Below are 20,443 nucleotides of genomic sequence, written 5' to 3'. Positions count from 1 at the left end.
TTGTGTAAATACATACTATAATACTATACTTGTGTTGTGGTTAGTTCTGGCCCAGCTCCTGCCCCAAGGACTGTGGATGTGGGGGAGACATCCACATGCTGCAGGCCTGTTTTGCCCCCGGTGGAATCTGCTGATGAATGCTCCTCTGACCAAGAAGACATGAATGACAGGGAGGAGGAGAGTGTGGCAGACAGCTCAGAAGGAGATCAATTATCTAGCTCCTCCTTGGATTCGGAACAAGAGTTAATGATACAGCCACGCATGCGGAGAGCGATGCATAGGCAACAACAACTGAGAGATTATTATCAAAGAAAATGAGGCCACCCGTGGTTGGGTGGGGCTGTGGTAATTAGTGAGGCTGCTATAAATAGCAGCCTGTGGGTTTGGCCATTGTGGAGGATTATCTGATCGTTGTGTTTCATGACTGCTTTACTGACTTTGACCTTTTGTGTGCTGATTTTTCCCTGCTTTGAAACTAAATCAGAGCAAAGTGCGTTTCACTTTGTGAAAGAAGAAGGACTGTGAATTGCCTCACAGCTGCAAGATAAGTATCACAGAACTGATAAGGGACTTGTACAAATTAGCAGTTTGGTTGGAGACGAGTGCTCTTTGCTATACCAAAAGAGGGCTTGGTTTAAGTGAATTTTCAATATAAAGAACATTGTTTTGAATTTTCAAACGTGTGTGTGTCTGAAATTTGTACCTGTGAATTTTTGGGAGGAGTCTACCAGAGAGCACGACAGAACAACTTGTTTGACAAACAAACAAACAAACAAATCAATCAATCAATCAATCAATCAATAAATCAATCTTCTAAAAATGTGGGGCATCAATTCCCAAAACTGATCCAGCTAGCTGAGAAGACATCAGGTTGTAGGCCCTTCTTCTCACCATGAGAAGTGAGATGGGTGACCAAGAAGAAAGCCTGCTTAGATATGGGACTCTGATTATGAAATGCCTCTCCAGGAAGTATGATTGCCCCTTTTACATCTTTTCAGTTCTGGGTAAACATATTTCTCAGCATTTCTAGAGGATTGCTCCTCGTTTTATATTACCCGGCCGTATTTTAAGTCCCTTTGCGCAGTGAGTTTCATGGCACATAAATTTAATAAATAATACCTTTCCTTTGAAATCAACTGGTTGCAGTCGATAACTGGTTGATTACTAGCTCTCATTGCTTAATTATTATTATTTTAAATTCATTTTTAGAAACTTGATGCTTTAAATAACTTTGTAATCTATCCCACAAATTTCAGAGATTGGGCAGAGTAGAATATACTACTACTAATAATAATAAAAAAAAAACACTTTGAGTGCTGCTTGCTGTAAGCATTGAGATACCATTCTAGGTCACCTACCTCACTGTCATTTTTCTGAGCTGAAAATAATTTTTCATTACTGATCATCCACAGTGCAAAGCCCAGCATGACTGTACCATGACCACAATCGCCAAACATCACCGCAAACAAAAAAGGGAAGGTAATGATAGTGAAGGGTGCTGTGAGAAGGAAACAAAAACCAAAAAACCTGTCACGTCACTTGTTAAACATGTACACATTGCAAACCAATTGATGCTTCAGGGAACATTTCTTTAAAAAATGGATTATTTATTTATTTATTCGATTTTTATGCCGCCCTTCTCCTTAGACTCAGGGCGGCTTACAACATGTTAGCAACAGCACTTTTTAACAGAGCCAGCCTATTGCCCCCACAATCTGGCTCCTCATTTTATCCCCCTCGGAAGGTTGGAAGGCTGAGTCAACCTTGAGCCGGTGATGAGATTTGAACCGCTCACCTACAGATCTATAGTCAGCTTCAGTGGCCTGCAGTACAGCACTCTACCTGCTGCGCCCCTAAACTGTTTGTCATATACAACTCAAAGCAGATAATGTATTGATACTCCTTCCACCTCCTATTTTTCCCACAACAACCACCTTCTGGAGTGAATTGGATTGAGAGAGAATGACTGGGCCAAGGTTTTTAAGGCAGTGATGGGCTCCTACAGGTACGGTCAGGTGTGCAGGACCGGTAGAAAAATTTTGCATTTTTTCTTTTTTTCCCTTCTGGGCTCTGGGTATGTTTCTCCTATCACTGTAAATGAGGTTGAATGTGTATAATTTTAGAAGAGCTGTGCATGCACGTGTGTGTGTGTACATACACATACAATTTATATAGTAGATAATGTATATTTTTGTGTGCCTGTGTGTAATATGTATGTACACATATGACATACAGTATATACATAGAATTAAATAGTATATTTTGGATGTTCAGTAATATTAAATAGATAAGGAAATTGTATGTCTTTGAGGCAATCAGAGGCCAGGCACCCTAACTTAAACCCTTGACGTGAGTGACATCAAGTTGGCCATCTTTTGTTGTGGTTAGCTCTGGCCCAGCTCCTGCCCCAAGGACTGTGGATGTGGGAGAGACATCCACATGCTGCAGGCCTGTTTTGCCCCCGGTGGAATCTGCTGATGAAGGCTCCTCTGACCAAGAAGACATGAGTGATAGGGAGGAGGAGAGTGTGGCAGACAGCTCAGAAGGAGATCAATTATCTAGCTCCTCCTTGGATTAAGAACAAGAGTTAATGATACAGTCACGCATGCGGAGAGCGATGCATAGGCAATAACAACTGAGAGATTGTTATCAAAGAAAATGAGGCCACCTGTGGTTGCGTGGGGCTATGGTAATTAGTGAGGCTGCTATAAATAGCAGCCTGTGGGTTTGGCCATTGTGGAGGATTATCTGATCGTTGTGTTTCGTGCCTGCTTTGTTGACTTTGACCTTTTGTGTGCTGCTTATTCCCCGCTTTGAAACTAAACCAGAGCAAAGTGTGTTTCACTTTGTGAAAGAAGAGGACTGTGAATTGCCTCACAACTGCAAGCTTAGTATCACAGAACTGATAAGGGACTTGTACAAATGACCAGTTTGTTTGGAGACGAGTGCTCTTTGCTATACCAAAAGAGGGCTTAGGTTAAGTGAATTTTCATTATAAAGAACATTGTTTTGAATTTTCAAACGTGTTTGTGTCTGAAATTTGTACCTGTGAATTTTTGGGAGGAGTCTACCAGAGAGCCCGACAGAACACCTTTAAGCCAGTTACAGGACCTTTAAGTCATCCACCTGGTCACGTGGCCAGCAAGCCCGCCCCCTCCCCCCAAATAAGCCACGGCCACAGTGTGGCAGTAAACATTTTTGCAACTCTTCATTGAGTCACAGCCTCCTGATTTCCAGGTCAACACCTTACCCAATACACCAGTTTGATTTAATTTGAAAAATACCTTTGTTTTGGGGGGTTTTGAGGAATTTCTGGAGCCTCCAAATTCAATGTATGGATGGAAGAATCTTTTTGCATAATGTTGAAATACTGTTTCCTATGTTTCTGAGAGGTAATGGACACTTTTCAATATGTTCCTTGTCTATAGATGCCAGAAGGTACATATCTGACTACAACTGGGAATCATAGATAAACCTGCTAACTTAAGTAAGGACCCCGTCTTTTAACCAAAACTTGAACAGAGACTAAATGCACTGGGTTTCAATGAAAAATTTTAAAACATGCCTTCTCTGTTGGAATCAACAGATGGCGCTGTTACACAGTATATTATGCTTGTTTTACATATATATGGTATGTATACACATATATATTTACACATACAGTATACACATAAAATAATGAAATGCTATTAATTTAAAGTCATGTTTTTCTTTTAAATACCCCAAGTAGAGAATAAGTGGCAATTATAATTATAAACTAGAACATGGGCAATTATATTAAATATTTGGAATTGAATGTTTTTAGATAAGACATTATATAATTTTAGGATCTGGACTTAATGGGTATATGGGCATGTCTTTTTTTAGATCAAGACCTCTCAATATTTTTTAAAATTTTAACCCTTAAAAACCTCTATTTTTTTTAAAAAAAACTTGCCTCCGACAATTAAAGAAACAAAAAAGACAAAAAAAATCCTTTAAACGCTTCCAGGCAGTCTATTACTATATTGGTTATTTATAGTGACCTTTAAAAATGTAAAGTTTCAATGCCTTATTCTGAATTTCATCTAGGCCAAATTCATCTAGAGTAAGTTACTTTGAGTTCTACCTGTGATATATATTGAATGTACAGTATATTGCAAAAGAAGCAGTATTTTAGGCAGTAATATTTATTTTATTTATTTATTTATTTATTTTGTCCAATACACAATGAGAGTTTTAATGGATATATATATGGGTGTGGCTAGCTGATGAGGCCAAAATAAGGCCAAAATACATCTATCCTAGTCTCTCTTAATTTTCAAATTCAGCAAAAAAACATGTGACACATACAGATAGAATTGTCGGCTATCAATAAAATTAACTGCCTTGGAAATGGACCTGGGTTGGGCCGAGAGGCAAATAAGGAGCTGTGATGTTCCTTCAATACACCAGGGTGATTCGACACAAAAATATGTAACCCTTCCCTGGTGCAGAGCTGAAGGGATTGGATACTGTAGCCTAGAGGATAATTCTCTGCCTTACAAGGCAAAGGTTGCAGGTTGAAGTCCCAGTGGGTATGGCTAGCTGATGAGGCCAAAATAAGGCCGAAATAGATCTATCCTAGTCTCCCTTAATTTTCAAATTCAGCAAAAAAACATGTGACACACACACACACACACACATATATATATATACATATACACACATAGTAAAATACATGATGAAGGTTATAGAGGAGATACTCATAGTAAAATATATCTATGAAAGAATAGAAAAGAAGATATAGTAATAGAACATATCAATGAAAGAATAGAAGAAGAGATATAGGAATAGAAGAAAGATACAGGAGCAATAGGACAGGGGACGGAAGGCACTCTAGTGCACTTGTACTCGCCCCTTAATATGTTATTAATAATAGAATCACATACTTGGGAGAGACAATGGAGGTCTTCTAGTCCAACCCCCTGCTCAATCAGGAGGCGCTATACTATTTTCAAGCAAAGGGCTGTCCAGTCTCTTTTTTAAAAAAAAAGACCTCCAGTAATAGACCACCCACAACTTCTGAAGGCAAGCCACTCCATTGATTGATTGTTCTAACTATCAAGATATTGTTTTTTATATCTAGGTTACTTCACTCCTTGATTAGTTCCTATCCATTGTTTCTTGTCCTGCCTTCAGGTGCATTGGAGAATAGGTTGAAGAATAATAATAATTAATAATAATTTATTAGATTTGTATGCCGCCCCTCTCCAAGGACTCGGGGCGTCTCACAACAATAATAAAATACAATAAACAGTGGTACAAATCTAATATTAATAAAACTGAAGTTAAAATCCCTTAATATTAAAAAAAAACAATCAATATTACACAATCATACCATTCTCAAGTGCTATAATCAGCAAACGGGGATCGGGGGGGACGGACTCTAGTCTAAGACCAAATATGTCCAAACTAGACTGCAGAAAATACGACTTCAGCAATAGAGTGATCAACGCCTGGAATTCACTATCTGACTCTGTAGTTTCTTCCCCCAACCCCAAAATCTTCAACCTTAGATGGTCTACAGTTGACCCCTCCCCTTTTCTGAAAGGTCTGTAAGGAGCGTCAATAAACGCACCATTGTGCCTACCGTCCCTGTCCTATTGTCTTTTTTTATCGCTACTTTCTATGTTATGTTTATGTAAACTACTATCCTCTATTTGATTGATATAAATAAAGAAATAAAGAACTAAAGAAATAAAGAAATAAAGAACTAAAGAAATAATAAATAAATAAATAAATAAATAAATAAAGATCATGCGCGTGAAACGGTAGTGACAGCTTTTAGAACCCACTACTGGTGTGGATACATTTGGCATAAAAAAAATAAATAAATAAAATAAAATAGATAAAGACCTTGGAATAAAGTCACTGAAAACCTGCTATCTTTAAAAAGGGATCAAAAATAAATCAGAGTCCATATACCTGGGTTAATCTCTCTATAATTCCCAACACCATAAGCATCTACAATGGCCTGGAATCCAGCAGTGAATTTATTGGTCCGGTTAAAGGTAGGAGGTTCCAACCTGGTCTGTATAGCAGTCAGGATGGGGTTGATTGTAGAACCACTTCGTTCCTGAGATCAAGTCGACAATGATTAGAATTAGGCAGTCATTACGTCCATGGTTTCTTCCAACTCTGTGTCTCTGTGTTTTACTAAATCTGCACTACTAAGTCTGCACTACAGAGCACTGCACACCAAGACAACTAGACACAAGAACAGTTTTTTTTCCAAACGCCATCACTCTACTAAACAAATAATTCCCTCAAAACTGTCAGACTTTTATTCTACTAGTTTTTCTCATCATTCCTTTCACCCATTTCCTCCCATGTTGGCTGTATGACTATAACTTGTTGCTTGTATCCTTAAGATTTTTATTAATATTGCTTTTTCATTGCTTATTTGACCCCTATGACAATCATTAAGTGTGGTACCACATGATTCTTGACAAATGTATATTTTATTTTATGTACGCTGAGAGCATATGCACCAAGACAAATTCCTTGTGTGTCCAATCACACTTGGCCAATAAAAATTCTACTCCATTCTATTACTATGAGTTTTTCCCCATCATTCCAATCACCCATTTCCTCCCACTTATGACTGTAACTTGTTGCTTGTATCTTTCAGATTTTTACTAATATTGTTTCCTCATTGCTTATTTGACCCCCATAAATCATTAAGTGTTGTACCACGTGATTTTTGACAAATGTATCTCTTTTTTTTAATGTACACTGAGAGCATATGCACCAAGACAAATTCCTTGGCCAATCACACTTGGCCAATAAAGAATTCTATTCTATTCTATTCTATTCCGCTCTACTCTGCTCTACTCTGTTAGTCAATTGCAGTGCTTCTCAACTTTGGCAATTTTAAGCTGCTTGGATTTCAATTCCCAGAATTACTCAGCCACCAAGTTGGCTAGTGAATTCTGAGTGTTGAAATCTACACAGCTTAATGTTGCCAAGGTTCAGAAACACTGGTCTACTGCTTAGAACAGGAGTCCCCAGACTTGGCAACTTTAAGACTTGTGGACTAACTCGCTGTGGACTTTAAGACTTGTAGATTAACTCACTATGCTGGCTGGAGAATTCTGGGAGATGTAGTCCACAAGTCTTAAAGTTGCCAAGTTTGAAGACCTCTGGCCTAGAATCTTAACAGACTGGGTCTTAGGTTACAAAAACAGTTAAATAAATAAATACATTTACAGTACAGTGTTAAAATTGGCTGTATATTGCACTCCCATCTGTAGTCTCTACCAAAGAATAATGGGAACAAAAAGTGTTTAGGGAGCTGTCAGTGAGAATTTGTGGGCTCTTTCCAACGGTTGAAAAACAACTGCGGGCTATTTCCAATTTAATTTGTGTCCAACACACTGTCTCAGAATGACTGGATCTAGATCCAAGCAAGCGAGTAAATATTGTTTGCTAAGAAAGACAGAATTCTCCTCACCATTCCTTGTTTTAGTGCTATTTTTATCCTGGGGGTATCTACCACAGGGAACCAGATCTCTGCAATGACACACTGTTGAGTGACATCGATGTTGCAAGAATTCAAGATGTGGTAGATGGCTTTCATTTTCTTCACTTTGATTCCCCAGGCCCACAGGTTCACAGATGCGTCCTTCAACAGCCCCTGTCGATGGGACTCAGTTTGGATGATCACCTGTAAGGAGGGGCAAATGTTTAGATTAGGAACCCAGCAAATATACCAGACATGGGCAGGGGGTGGCCCGCGGCCCACATCCGGCCCGCCCGCTGTCTGTCACCGGTCTGCGGAGGTCGGGGTCTGCTCCAGTGCGAGGATGAAAGAGCTCACCGTGTCTGCCGGGACTCCTCCGGTTCCTGATTTCCTGATGAATCAGAGTAAAGGAGGAACCGGAGAAGTCCCGGCAGACGCGGTGAGCTCTTTCACCCTTGCACTGGAGCAGACCCCGACCTCCTACTGAGAGCAGCCAAGCACAGAAATCACACAAACACTCCAGCGCAGTGAGTGTGGTGCACTATGTTGCCGTAAAGCAAACAGAGTGGGTCTGAGTGTTTAGGTCAGGCCAGGGTCTGGCTCTTTACAGTATTGGGTAGAACAGAGTTAATTATATTAGTCCGGCCCTCTAAAACCATCCCAATTTCTCATGTGGCCCCATGGCAAAATTAATTGCCCACCCCTGAAAAATTCCCCAGCCAGCTTGCAGAATGCCTTTCCTGGTTGAGGAATTCTGGCAGTTACAGACAGACATGAGTAGGATGAAAGAACTGGCTTAGATTCATGGTTTATATTTGCTCTACCCTCCGGGTGTCAAACTTACAGTGTCAGGTTGCCGTGATGTTTTTCCCTTAGTAGAGCTGGGGTGGGCATGGCCTACACCCAACCCCTCTGGCCCGCGGGCTGCCAGTTTGACACTCCTGCTCTATCCCATTATTGGGACCATTTGACTAATTTTCCAGCGTCTTAATTTACTCTCATCCGTGGGCAGATTGCTACTACCGCTGCCACTGGTGTGCTGTGCATGCAGCTTCGATTGTGTTGCATGTGTGTGCGTATAGCGTGTTTTTGCTTCTGCACATGAGCAAAACGCAAAAACACGCTGAAATCTTATGAGGGGACACGCGTGCAAGAGATTTCAGTTAAAAAAATCACCCAAATCTCTCTCACATGCGCATCCCCTTGCAAGATTTTGCTTCTGCGCATGCACATGAAGCAAAAAATACAAAAAAAAAAGATGGTGGTGCCCATAGGACTGCCACCGGAGCGGTTGCATACAAATTGCACAATCTGGTGGCTGCTACTGGTGCGCAGTGCGCTACCACACTGCTCCCATTCTATATCATCAGCTTCTACACTATGCCCACCTATTAATCCTGGTGGCAACCACACTGGTGTTCTGTTTTTATTGGTAGCTGCCATTTAAATCTCCAATAGGGCACCTAAGTGATGTGGCTCTGATGCCTTATGACAGTGATGGCGAACCTTTTTTTCCCTTAGGAGTTGAAAGAGCATGCACACACGCTATCGTGCATGCGCACGTGCCCACACCCATAATTCAATGCTTGGGGAGGGCAAAAACAGCTTCTCCTGACCCCCGGAGGTTGGAAACATTTTCAACTTCTGGCGGGCCCAGTAGGTGCATGTTTCGCCCTCCTCAGGCTCCGAAGGCTTCCTGGAGCTGGGGGGACGGTAAAAATGTCCTCCCCCATCCTCCTAAGGAGCTGCTGATATAGTTCTACAGAGGAATAATTGAGTCTGTCATCTGCACCTCTATAACTGTCTGGTTTGGTTCTGCAACCGAACAAGACTGACACAGACTTCAGAGGAGAATCAGAACTGCAGAAAAAACAATTGCTGCCAACCTGCCTTCCATTGAGGACCTGGATACTGCACAAGTCAAAAAGAGGGCGGGGAAAATATTTACTGACCCTTCACATCCTGGACACAAATTGTTTCAACTCCTACCCTCAAAACGTCGCTACAGAGCACTGCACACCAAGACAACTAGACACAAAAACAGTTTTTTTCCAAACGCCATCACTCTACTAAACAAATAATTCCCTCAACACTGTCAGACTTTCTACTAAATCTGCACTTCTATTCTACTAGTTTTTCTCATCATTCCTATCACCCATTTCCTCCCATGTTGGCTGTATGACTGTAACTTGTTGCTTGTATCCTTAAGATTTTTATTAATATTGCTTCTTCATTGCTTATTTGACCCCTATGACAATCATTAAGTGTTGTACCACATGATTCTTGACAAATGTATATTTTATTTTGTGTACGCTGAGAGCATCTGCACCAAGACAAATTCCTTGTGTGTCCAATCACACTTGGCCAATAAAAATTCTATTCTATTCTATTCTATTCTATTCTAAAAGCTCTCTGGAACCCAGAAACGCCCTCCAGTGCCTCTATGAGTGAAAAAACAGCTGGTTGGCACACACATGCACGTTGGAGCTGAGCTAGGGCAATGGCTCGCGTGCCAGCAGATATGGCTCTGTGTGCCACCTGTGGCACCCATGCCATAGGTTTGTCATCACTGCCTCATAAGAAACATAGAGAGTGGTCTCTAGACCCAACTGCTTGGTGATTGGCACCGTAGGAAGGATGCTAGGACACATATCTGAGCTACTTCTGCCAGGGCTCCCATAGCTGCTAAGGATTGGCACATTAAGGCATACCACGTATTACTCCAAGCAGGGCTAAAGACCACCTACTGTGTTGAGATCTTCAATCCTTGTGTTCACCCCAGCAGCCATTTCTCGGCGTTCTCCAGCTGATTCGGGACAGGGATATACAGTGGCACGGAACCTAAGGAAGAAACAACATGTGGTTCCAGCCACTGTGTCCGCCCAAATGCATTTTACAATAAAGGTATGGAAGTTGTAATTGTTTAGAAAAAAGGCAGTACAGTGTTCCCTTGATTTTCACGGGTTCGAACTTCGCGAATAGCCTATACCACGGTTTTTAAAAAAATATTAATTAAAAAATACTCTGCGGTTTTTTTCCTATACCACGGTTTTTCCCACCCAATGACGTCATATGTCATCGCCAAACTAATAATTTTTGCAAATAAATAACAAAAATAATAATTACTGTTAATAAATAATTTGGTTTATAAATATCAGGATCACTAAGTGTCTTATTCAATGGTGAGTACCTGTAATAATGGTGAGTAAATGGTTGTTAAGGGAATGGGAAATGGTAATTTAGGGGTTTAAAGTGTTACGGGAAGGCTTGTGATACTGTCCATAGCCAAAAATGGTGTATTTACTTCCGCATCTCTACTTTGCGGAAATTTGACTTTCGCGGGCGGTCTTGGAACGCATCCCCCACGAAAATCAAGGGAACACTGTAGATAGATTGCTAAACAGTACAAGGTACACAGATCCCATAAGTTTTCCCAGTGAAAGTTCTACACTGGTTTCCAGCTGCTTAATAGACAATTTGAGATAAAATTGCTTTTTAAAGTTAAAGAGTTGAATGGCTTAAGACCTGACTAGCTAAATGACTTAAGGGCTATTAAGAGCTTATCAGGCCATTAAGTTCTTTAGGAGAAATGTTTTGGAGTCATCCTTCTCAAAAGCCCATCTATCTGACATGCAGGAGAAGGCTTTCTCTGTGTTGCTCCAGGCTATGAGGGATATTCTATTGGGAGTGTTATTAGAATCAATAAAATGCTTTGCTATTGCTAGACTTTTTATTTTTATTGATTTTGCAAATTGTCCACCCTATTAGTCTCTCATCTGTAATGAACAAATACACCAGGTTTCTACGGGATAAACTTTTGGAATGTACTGTATGTGTTCTGAGCATATTGCAGCTTGAACAATGGGTGCTATCAGACAAAATGAAATTCAATGGTGAACAAAGTAAGGTTCTACATTTAGGCAAGAAAAACAAAACACAGAGGTACAGTATATGTGGTACATTGCTGAACAGTAGTAACTGTGAGAAGGGTCTTGGTAGGGTTACCATCACAATATTTTTTTTCTCCACTCCACCTTGATTATGCATGACTACATTGTTCCAGCTTCAAGCCTGGCTTGGATTCACCATTAATCTATTCAAATCAAACTATCAACGGAACCATGTTAATTTGTTTTTTCATTAAGAAAAATTTTAGGTGCTCACCCCATATTTTAAACTGAACTTTTAAGTTCTCAAATTGTTATTGAAAAAATATCCCTCTTTAAAAGAGCCACATAAGCTACATTCCCTGCCTTCTCCCCAGGACAGACAAGTTTCAGTCGATAGCTTTGGTCTTGTCACAGTTGTTTTGCATGCCAGTTTTATTTATTTTATATTTATATTTATTTATTTATTGGATTTGTATGCCGCCCCTCTCCGTGGACTCGGGGCGGCTAACAACAGTGGTAAAAACAGCATGTGACAAAACAGCTAAAAACCCTTGTTATAATAACCAATCATACATACAAACATACCATGCATAAATTGTAGAAGCCTAGGGGGAAAAATATCTCAGTTCCCCCATGCCTGACGTCAGAGGTGGGTTTTAAGGAGCTTACGAAAGGCAAGGAGGGTGGGGGCTATTCTAATCTCTGGGGGGAGTTGGTTCCAGAGGGTCGGGGCTGCCACAGAGAAGGCTCTTCCCCTGGGTCCCGCCAAACAACATTGTTTAGTTGATGGGACCCGGAGAAGGCCCACTCTGTGGGACCTAACTGGTCGCTGGGGTTTGTGCGGCAGAAGGTGGTCCGGAAGATAATCTGGTCCGGTGCCATGAAGGGCTTTATAGGTCATAACTTACACTTTGAATTGTGACCAGAAACTGATCGGCAACCAATGCAGACTGCGGAGTGTTGGTGTGACATGGGCATATTTAGGGAAACCCATGATTGCTCTCGCAGCTGCATTCTGCACGATCTGAAGTTTCCGAACACTTTTCAAAGGTAGCCCCATGTAGAGAGCATTACAGTAGTCGAGCCTCGAGGTGATGAGGGCGTGAGTGACTGTGAGCAGTGACTCCCGATCCAGATAGGGCCGCAACTGGTGTACCAGGCGGACCTGGGCAAACGCCCCCCTTGCCACAGCTGAAAGATGTGAAAGTTTTGCCTGTCAAAACATCACTTCTACTTTAATGACACCTTCATCTAAGAAAGCGCACGAACCATTCACTGGAGAGTTTTGAAACTGATAAAATCTGCCATTAGTGTTTCAGCATCCTCAACTGAAATGGAGGAGGCCTTGGGAAAGGCTTATATTTTGCGCTGCTTCCAATTTTAATAAACCTGGTAGGTAAAATTTAACACGAATTAATTTTTTCTAGTGTTAAAATTAATAGCAACATAGCAAGAGAGAGAAAAACATTAGCAGTAATCTCAAATGTTGAATTTTTTTGGCAAAGAATGTTGAACAGCAGATGGGGTTTTCTTGTTCATGCTTTAACAGAAGTTCTGCACTCTTCCCATCCTTTGCCAAAATAGACAATTTTTAAATATCCTGCTACGGTAAGTCCGTGAATAACTGGTTTGGATGTAGAAATGTGGTGCTTCAAATTTTCTAAGCTACTGAAAATCTTGAAGGACTATTTTCAATATGGACATGGATGATATCATTTTGGCTCTTTAAGGAGTCAAAACTCCTCAACATTTGTGATCAATAGGAGAATGTTCAATATATGGAGATTCTCAGTCATCCAGATCATAGTTCAATTCAATTCAATTCAATTTATTAGATTTGTATGCCGCCCCTCTCCGAAGACTCGGGGCGGCTAACAACAATAATAATTTTAAAAAATGGAACAAATCTAATAATAAAATTACATTAAAAATCCCGACAATTTAAAAACCATACAACACATACATACCAAACATAAAATATAAGAAAGCCTGGGGGAGATGTCTTAATTCCCCCATGCCTGGCGATATAGGTGGGTCTTGAGTAACTTGCGAAAGACAAGGAGGGTGGGGGCCGTTCTAATCTCCGGGGGGAGTTGATTCCAGAGGGCCGGGGCTGCCACAGAGAAGGCTCTTCCCCTGGGGCCCGCCAAACGACATTGTTTGGTCAACAGGAACCGGAGAAGGCCAACTCTGTGGGACCTTATCGGCCGCTGGGATTCGTGCGGTAGAAGGCGGTCCCCAAAGGTATTCTGGTCCAATGCCATGAAGGGCTTTAAAGGTCATTACCAACACTTTGAATTGTGACCGGAAGCGCAATCGGCAGCCAGTGCAGGCCACGGAGTGTTGTAGAAACGTGGGCGAATCTAGGAAGCCCCACGATAGCTCTCGCGGCCACATTCTGCACGATCTGAAGTTTCTGAACACTTTTCAAAGGTAGCCCCATGTAGAGAGCATTGACCCAAAGGTGCTTTTTTTAAGAGGCAACTGGACTTTCTTTGTTTTTCCTTGAAGATGTTTTGTTTCTCATCCAAGAAGCTTCTTCAGTTCTTGATGCTTCTTATCTAAATTCTCAGTCAGAACTGGGGAAGTTTCTTGGATGAGAAGTGAAACATCTTCAAGAAAAAACAAAGACAGTCCAATTGCCTCTTGAAAAAGCACCATTGGGACAACACGTTCAATATAAATTTCAGCTACAGAACCAGAAGCAAATGTGATAGCGATATTTCTCTATTGGATAGTTGTGAGCAAAGGTTTAAAACTCACAAAGCCAACTTGGATTGTATGTAGCCCTTCATGGCATTGGACCAGAATATCTCCGGGACCCCCTTCTGCCGCATGAATCCCAGCGACCGATTAGGTCCCAAAGAGTTGGCCTTCTCCGGGTCCCGTCGACCAAACAATGTCGTTTGGCGGGTCCCCAGGGGGAGAGCCTTCTCTGTGGCAGCCCCGACCCTCTGGAATCAGCTCCCCCCTGAGATTAGAACTGCCCCCACCCTCCTTGCCTTTCGTAAACTCCTTAAAACCCACCTCTGTCGTCAGGCATGGCGGAACTGATATAACTTCCCCAGGCCTATATTGTTTATGTATGGTATGTTGTGTGCATGTTTTTTAAATTATGGGTTTTTAGTTTTAATTATTAGATTTGTATTCTACATTGTTTTTTCTATTACTGTTGTGAGCCGCCCCGAGTCTACGGAGAGGGGCGGCATACAAATTTAATAAATAAATAATAAATAAATAAATGTTCCAACTCTGGACTTAATTCCAATTTGAATTTTCCAGGCTGGGTCTTGTCTAGGACTAGTCAAAACAGTGGACATTAAAATCCCACTGAGATCAATCTGAAAGACAACTCCAAGTTTCATTAATTGACCAACCCAAGATTCATTAATTTCAGTTACACTCAAAATCCTCTTTCTCACCCTTCACAAATCTTCTTGATTTTTTGTCTCAGCTGCTCGCCTTGATAGAAGATGATGAACACGTTCTTTTTCATCTCTTTCTTTCTGGGAAAGAAAATTATGATTTAAGGAGAACCCGTTTCAAAATAATCACAGAGGCAACCAAATAAAATCCCGGCAATTTCCCAGCATTATATCCCAATTAAAAGATCTGAGGCAACAAAATTAAAAACCTATTGGTACCTACAGTGACAGGATCTTCCAAGGTTGTATCCATTTCACTGAACTTCAGATAGATGTTTCCCCTGCAGGCTCTCCACAGCAGACGTTCAAAGGTCACCAGCCTCTCTCTTTTAATCACACCAGCTATAAATCTATGGGATGCCAATCAAACATAGTACCCTGTATAATATACTCTGGTAGAAGCAATTAGTTCATTGAATTATACCAATTGTAACCAGTAGTGGGCAGCCAAATTTTTTTTACTGCCACACTGTGGGTGTGGCTTAATGGTCATATGACTGGGCGGGAGTGGCTTGCTGGCCATGTGATCAGGTGGGAGTGGCTTGAATGATCATCATCGTTCAAGTGAACTGTTAAATCCTCGACTCGCAACCTTACCAGTGTCGCTCACTGGGGTGACAATTTGCTTTGTGTTTCCCACGCTCTACTTACTAAGTCACCTCCTCACCTCAGGCTGGGTAGCTAGGTGAATTGGTGCTGCCAGAAGCATAAATGCTGCCAGGACCGCTTCCACCCACGCCTTCTGCTTGCACCTCAGGTGGGAGGTGGCCGCGTGAGGCTGGAGGGGAGCTGGGTAGGAGAGAGGGAAGCCGTCCGAGGCCAGGAAGGAGGAAAGAGGAAAAAAGCAAGGAGTGAAGACGCAGACGCGGGGGGGGGGGAAATGGAGAGCCGGGCCGAGACCGGTAATCCAGGAAGTGACAGCCGCTGATCAGCTGGAGCTACAAACGCATCTTCATTTCCATTGGTGGAACTCCGTTCCACCCCCGCCCTGCCTGCTGCCCACCCCTGATTGTAACCCTACTACTGTTGTGAGTGGTCCTCGACCAACTCTGGCAATGATAGATTTTGAGGAGGATGAGCCAGACCCATCTTGATACCCTGGGCCAATGATTTTTCCAGCGGATGCAGAGAGTGAGGGAGAGATAGACCTGGATGAACCTGGGGGACCACCAGAGATGGCAGATATGCCAAGGATGGTAATGTCCAACTCGGAGGAGGAGGTAGACCACAAGCCTCTGTTAGATGCCCGCTTTAGAAGACTAAGAAAAAGACAAGAATACTTGTATGAGAAAAGGAAGTAATCTGTCGTTTTTAACTCTAGGGAATTGTTGACCAATCCCAATAGGTATTTAAGGATGGACTCATGGGACAATCAAGGTGGAGTTCCAATGTTTGTAATGAAATCAGTTCGAGGTTTGGGGTTTCCAAACATACTACGCTAACACCCTGCTATCTCTCTGCTAAATACACATTCAACCTCATTTACTGCAATAGGAAAAACATACCCAGAGCGTGGAAGGGGAAAAAAGAAAAAAGTTCGAACTTTTTCTACCGGTTTTGCATACCTGACCGTACCTGTAGGAACCCATCACTGGCTGGATCCAACCATATCTCGAGCCAGATTCAGCCCATGGGCCTTGAGTTTGACACCCCTGTACTACTGCATCTCGTTCCTACTAATCTGACCATTAGTAGGAACGAGATGCAATAGTACAGGGGTGTAAAACTCAAGGAGCATGGGCTGCATCCAGCTCGAGATGTGGTTGGATTCGGCCAGTGATGGGCTCGCACAAATATGGTCGCGTACACAGAACCGGTAGAAAAATTTTGGTTTTTTTTTTCTTTTTTTCCCCTTCCGGGAAATGCAGTAAATGAGGTTGAATGTGTATAATTTTAGAAGAGCTGTGTGGGTGCGTTTAAATAGTAGATAATGCATATTTTTGTGTGACTGTGTGTAATATGTATGTACACATATGGCTTATATACATAGAATTAAATAGTACATTTTGGATGTTCAGTACAGTAATAGCAAATAGATCGGGAAATTGTATCTCTTTGAGGCGAAGAGAGGCCAGGGCACCTTAACCTTAACCCTTGACATGAGTGACATCAAGTTGGCTATCTTTAAGCCTGTCACATGACCTTTAAGCCACCCCCTCTCACATGATCATCAAGCCACTCCCACCTGGCTGGCAAGCTACACCTACAAAGTAACCCATGGCCATAGTGTGGTAGTTAAAATTTTTACAGCCCTTCATTGGATCTGGCCCAGGAGGCCCTCTTGGTCTATCCAGTGTGAAGAGGAAAGCTCAGGCCAATATAGGTTTGGGCCCAGTCTAACCACTGTGAAGAGGAAACATGCCAGCAGTTTGGGGAGTGGCATCAAGATGACCACGCCCATGCAGTTGGCCACACCCACCCAGTCAGCCATGCCCCCCTGGTCCCCCAAGGTCAACCACAGCCCTGTGAAACTCAATGAAATTGAGCTTGAGACCCCTACAGTAATAGGACAGGATTAACTTTAGCTTCACATTTGTTAAGTGGATCAGGTTTTAGGTATTAATAAATATTGTGAGGGGAAGAAGTGATGGTGTTCCTCCATATTTTTGTGAACCAAGCCTATGTAAGGGTTATTCTACATTCATTTCTCATTTTTTGGGTGTCAAAATGGGTAGCACTTTGGAATTTAGTGGCATGGTGTACCAAGCAGAGATGACCATTTCTATAGAGGGAGCTATAGGATTGGAAGGCTTTCAGCAAAATGATGAAATCAGCATCACAATATAAGCTCAGCCCCTTTTACACATTGTGCAACATTCAATAGATATGCGAAAGGGGGTGGAGCTTATTTATTTTATTTATTTATTTAATTAATTAATTTTTATGCTGTCCTTCTCCTTAAGACTCAGGGCGGCTTACAACATGTTAGCAATAGCACTTTTTAACAGAGCCAGCCTATTGCCCCCACAATCCGGGTTCTCATTTTACCCACCTCGGAAGGATGGAAGGCTGAGTCAACCTTGAGCCGGTGATGAGATTTGAAACCGCTGACCTTCAGATCTACAGTCAGCTTCAGTGGCCTGCAGTACAGCACTCTACCTGCTGCGCCACCCCGGCTCTAATGATATGATCCTCATTGCATCATTTGCTGCCTCATGGAGGCTTCTTCAGCCCAGCTTCAGGACAAAGGGAAAATATTAATCTGATAAATAAATAAATAGCTAAATGGAGAATTTTCTTCACCATCAGCTACATTCAGCCAGGAGGAAGAGTATTCACTTCGATGAGATGCTTGAACTATGGGCTACGTCACTAAGACATAAACATGGCGGAAACGACACAAGAGAAACAACACTCACCCCAGTTTTGTAGCAACTGCTGCAGGGGCGGTTCTTAATTCCAAGAGCCCTGAAGTATCTTCATTGAAGAAATCATCAGGCAAATTAGTCTCAGTCTGAAAAGAAGGAGAAAGGCTTAACTTAAAAGTCCTATTCCAAAACTCAGCCAGTCCAAGACCTGATCTCTGGCGGGCCCGGGACAGGGGCTTGTCATCTGTCCTGGTGCTTCTTGTCCTCTCAGCGACTTTCGATACCATCGACCATGGCATCCTTCTGTGCCGGCTGGAGGGGATGGGAGTAGAAGGCACTGTCCTCCAGTGGTTCTCCTCCTACCTCTCCGGTCGCTCGCAGTCGGTGTTAGTGGGGGGTCAGAGGTCGACCTCTAGGTCTCTCCCTTGTGGGGTGCCTCAGGGGTCGGTCCTCTCCCCCCTGCTGTTTAATATCTACATGAAACCGCTGGGCAAGATCACCCAAGGGCATGGGGTGAGGTATCATCAGTATGCTGATGATACCCAGTTATATATCTCCACCCCATGTCCAGTCAACGAAGCAGTGGAAGTGATGTGCCGGTGCCTGGAGGCTGTTGGGGTCTGGATGGGTGTCAACAAGCTCAAACTTAACCCTGACAAGACGGAGTGGCTGTGCGTTTTGCCTCCCAAGGACAATTCCATCTGTCCGTCCATTACCCTGGGGGGAGGGGAATTATTGACCCCCTCAGAGAGGGTTCGCAACTTGGGCGTCCCTCCTCAATCCACAGCTAACATTGGAACACCATCTTTCAGCTGTGGTGACGAGGGTGTTTGCCCAGGTTCGCCTGGTGCACCAGTTGCAGCCCTATTTGGACAGGGAGTCATTGCTCACAGTCGCTCATTGCCCTCATCACCTCGAGGTTTGACTACTGCAACGCTCTCTACATGGGGCTACCTTTGAAAAGTGTTCGGAAACTTCAGATCATGCAGAATGCGGTTGCGAGAGCTATTGTGGGGCTTCCCAGATTCGCCCACGTTTCTCCAACACTCCGTGGCTTGCACTGGCTGCCGATCAGTTTCCGGGCACAATTCAAAGTGTTGGTAATGACCTTTAAAGCCCTACATGGCATGGGACCAGAATACCTCCAGAACCACCTTCTACCGCACGAATCCCAGCAGCTGATAAGGTCCCACAGAGTTGGCTTTCTCCGGATCCTGTCGATTATACAATGTCATTTGCCGGGCCCCAGGGGAAGAGCCTTCTCTGTGGTGGCCCCAGTCCTCTGGAATCAACTCCCCCCAGAGATTAGAACTGCCCCCACTCTCCTTGTCTTTCGCAAATTACTTAAGATTCACCTGTATTGCCAGGCATGGGGGAACTGAGATACCTCCCCCAGGCTTTTATATTTCATGTTTGGTATGTGTGTGTTGCATGGTTTTAAATGATGGGGTTTTATATATTTTTAATATTAGATTTGTTTCATTGTTTCATTGTAATATTGTTTTACTATTGTTGTGAGCCGCTTCCCTCCTGAACCTTATTTAACATATTTAAATGTTTCGATCATGTCCCCCCCCTTTCCCTTCTGTCCTCCAGACTTTAGAGATTGAGTTCATTAAGTCTTTCCTGATAAGTTTGATGCTTCAGACCTTCCACCATTTCTGTAGCCCGTCTCTGGACGCGTTCAATTTTATTAATAAAATTGATGAGATGGTTCAATACCTTCGGAACCGTCTTCTGCCACACCAATCCCAGCGACTGATAAAGTCCTACAGAGTTGGCCTTCTCTGGGTCCCGTCGACTAAATAATGTCATCTGGCGGACCCCAGGGGAAGAGCCTTCTCTGTGGCGGCCCCGGCCATCTGGAATCAACTCCCCCCGGAGATTAGACCCACCCACACTCTCCTTGCCTTTCGTAAGTTATTGAAGACCCGCCTACGTTAACAGGTATGGGGAAACTGAGATATCCCCAGGCTTATATAGTTTATGTATGGTATGACTGTGTTGTATCGTTTTAATGACAGGTTTTTAGATGTTTTTAAAATATTGGATTTGTCACTTGTTATTATTGTTGTGAGTCGCCCCCGAGTCTTCGGAAAGGGGCAGCATACAAATCTAATAAATTATTATTATTATTATTATTATTATTGTTGTTGTTGTTGTTGTTGTTATTATTTATTTATTATTTATTATTATTTATTATTATTTATTATTATTTATTATTATTTATTATTATTTATTATTATTTATTATTATTTATTATTATTTATTATTATTTATTATTATTTATTATTATTTATTATTATTTATTGTTATTATTAATTATTATTATTAATT

The 20,443-nt window shown here is 42.2% G+C and overlaps 1 protein-coding gene across 1 annotated transcript in view; it reads right to left on the bottom strand.

The window, feature by feature from the left end:
• ATP6V0A4 (ATPase H+ transporting V0 subunit a4) overlaps positions 1-20,443 on the bottom strand; it is a 60,015-nt gene that overhangs the window by 23,452 nt on the left and 16,120 nt on the right. The window contains exons 7-13 of the mRNA XM_070756312.1: positions 18,158-18,252; positions 15,022-15,148; positions 14,796-14,875; positions 10,231-10,324; positions 7,475-7,687; positions 5,947-6,097; positions 1,359-1,498 (exon numbers count right to left, since the gene is read on the bottom strand). Coding sequence (XP_070612413.1) covers positions 1,359-1,498; positions 5,947-6,097; positions 7,475-7,687; positions 10,231-10,324; positions 14,796-14,875; positions 15,022-15,148; positions 18,158-18,252 — 900 coding nt within the window. The remainder of the gene's footprint in view (positions 1-1,358; positions 1,499-5,946; positions 6,098-7,474; positions 7,688-10,230; positions 10,325-14,795; positions 14,876-15,021; positions 15,149-18,157; positions 18,253-20,443) is intronic.

This window comes from Erythrolamprus reginae, chromosome 6 (genome assembly GCF_031021105.1).
Source record: "Erythrolamprus reginae isolate rEryReg1 chromosome 6, rEryReg1.hap1, whole genome shotgun sequence".
NCBI classification, from domain to species: domain Eukaryota; kingdom Metazoa; phylum Chordata; class Lepidosauria; order Squamata; family Dipsadidae; genus Erythrolamprus; species Erythrolamprus reginae.
The sequence above is the reverse complement of the archived record's forward strand: the minus strand, read 5'-3'. Positions and strand labels throughout refer to the sequence as shown.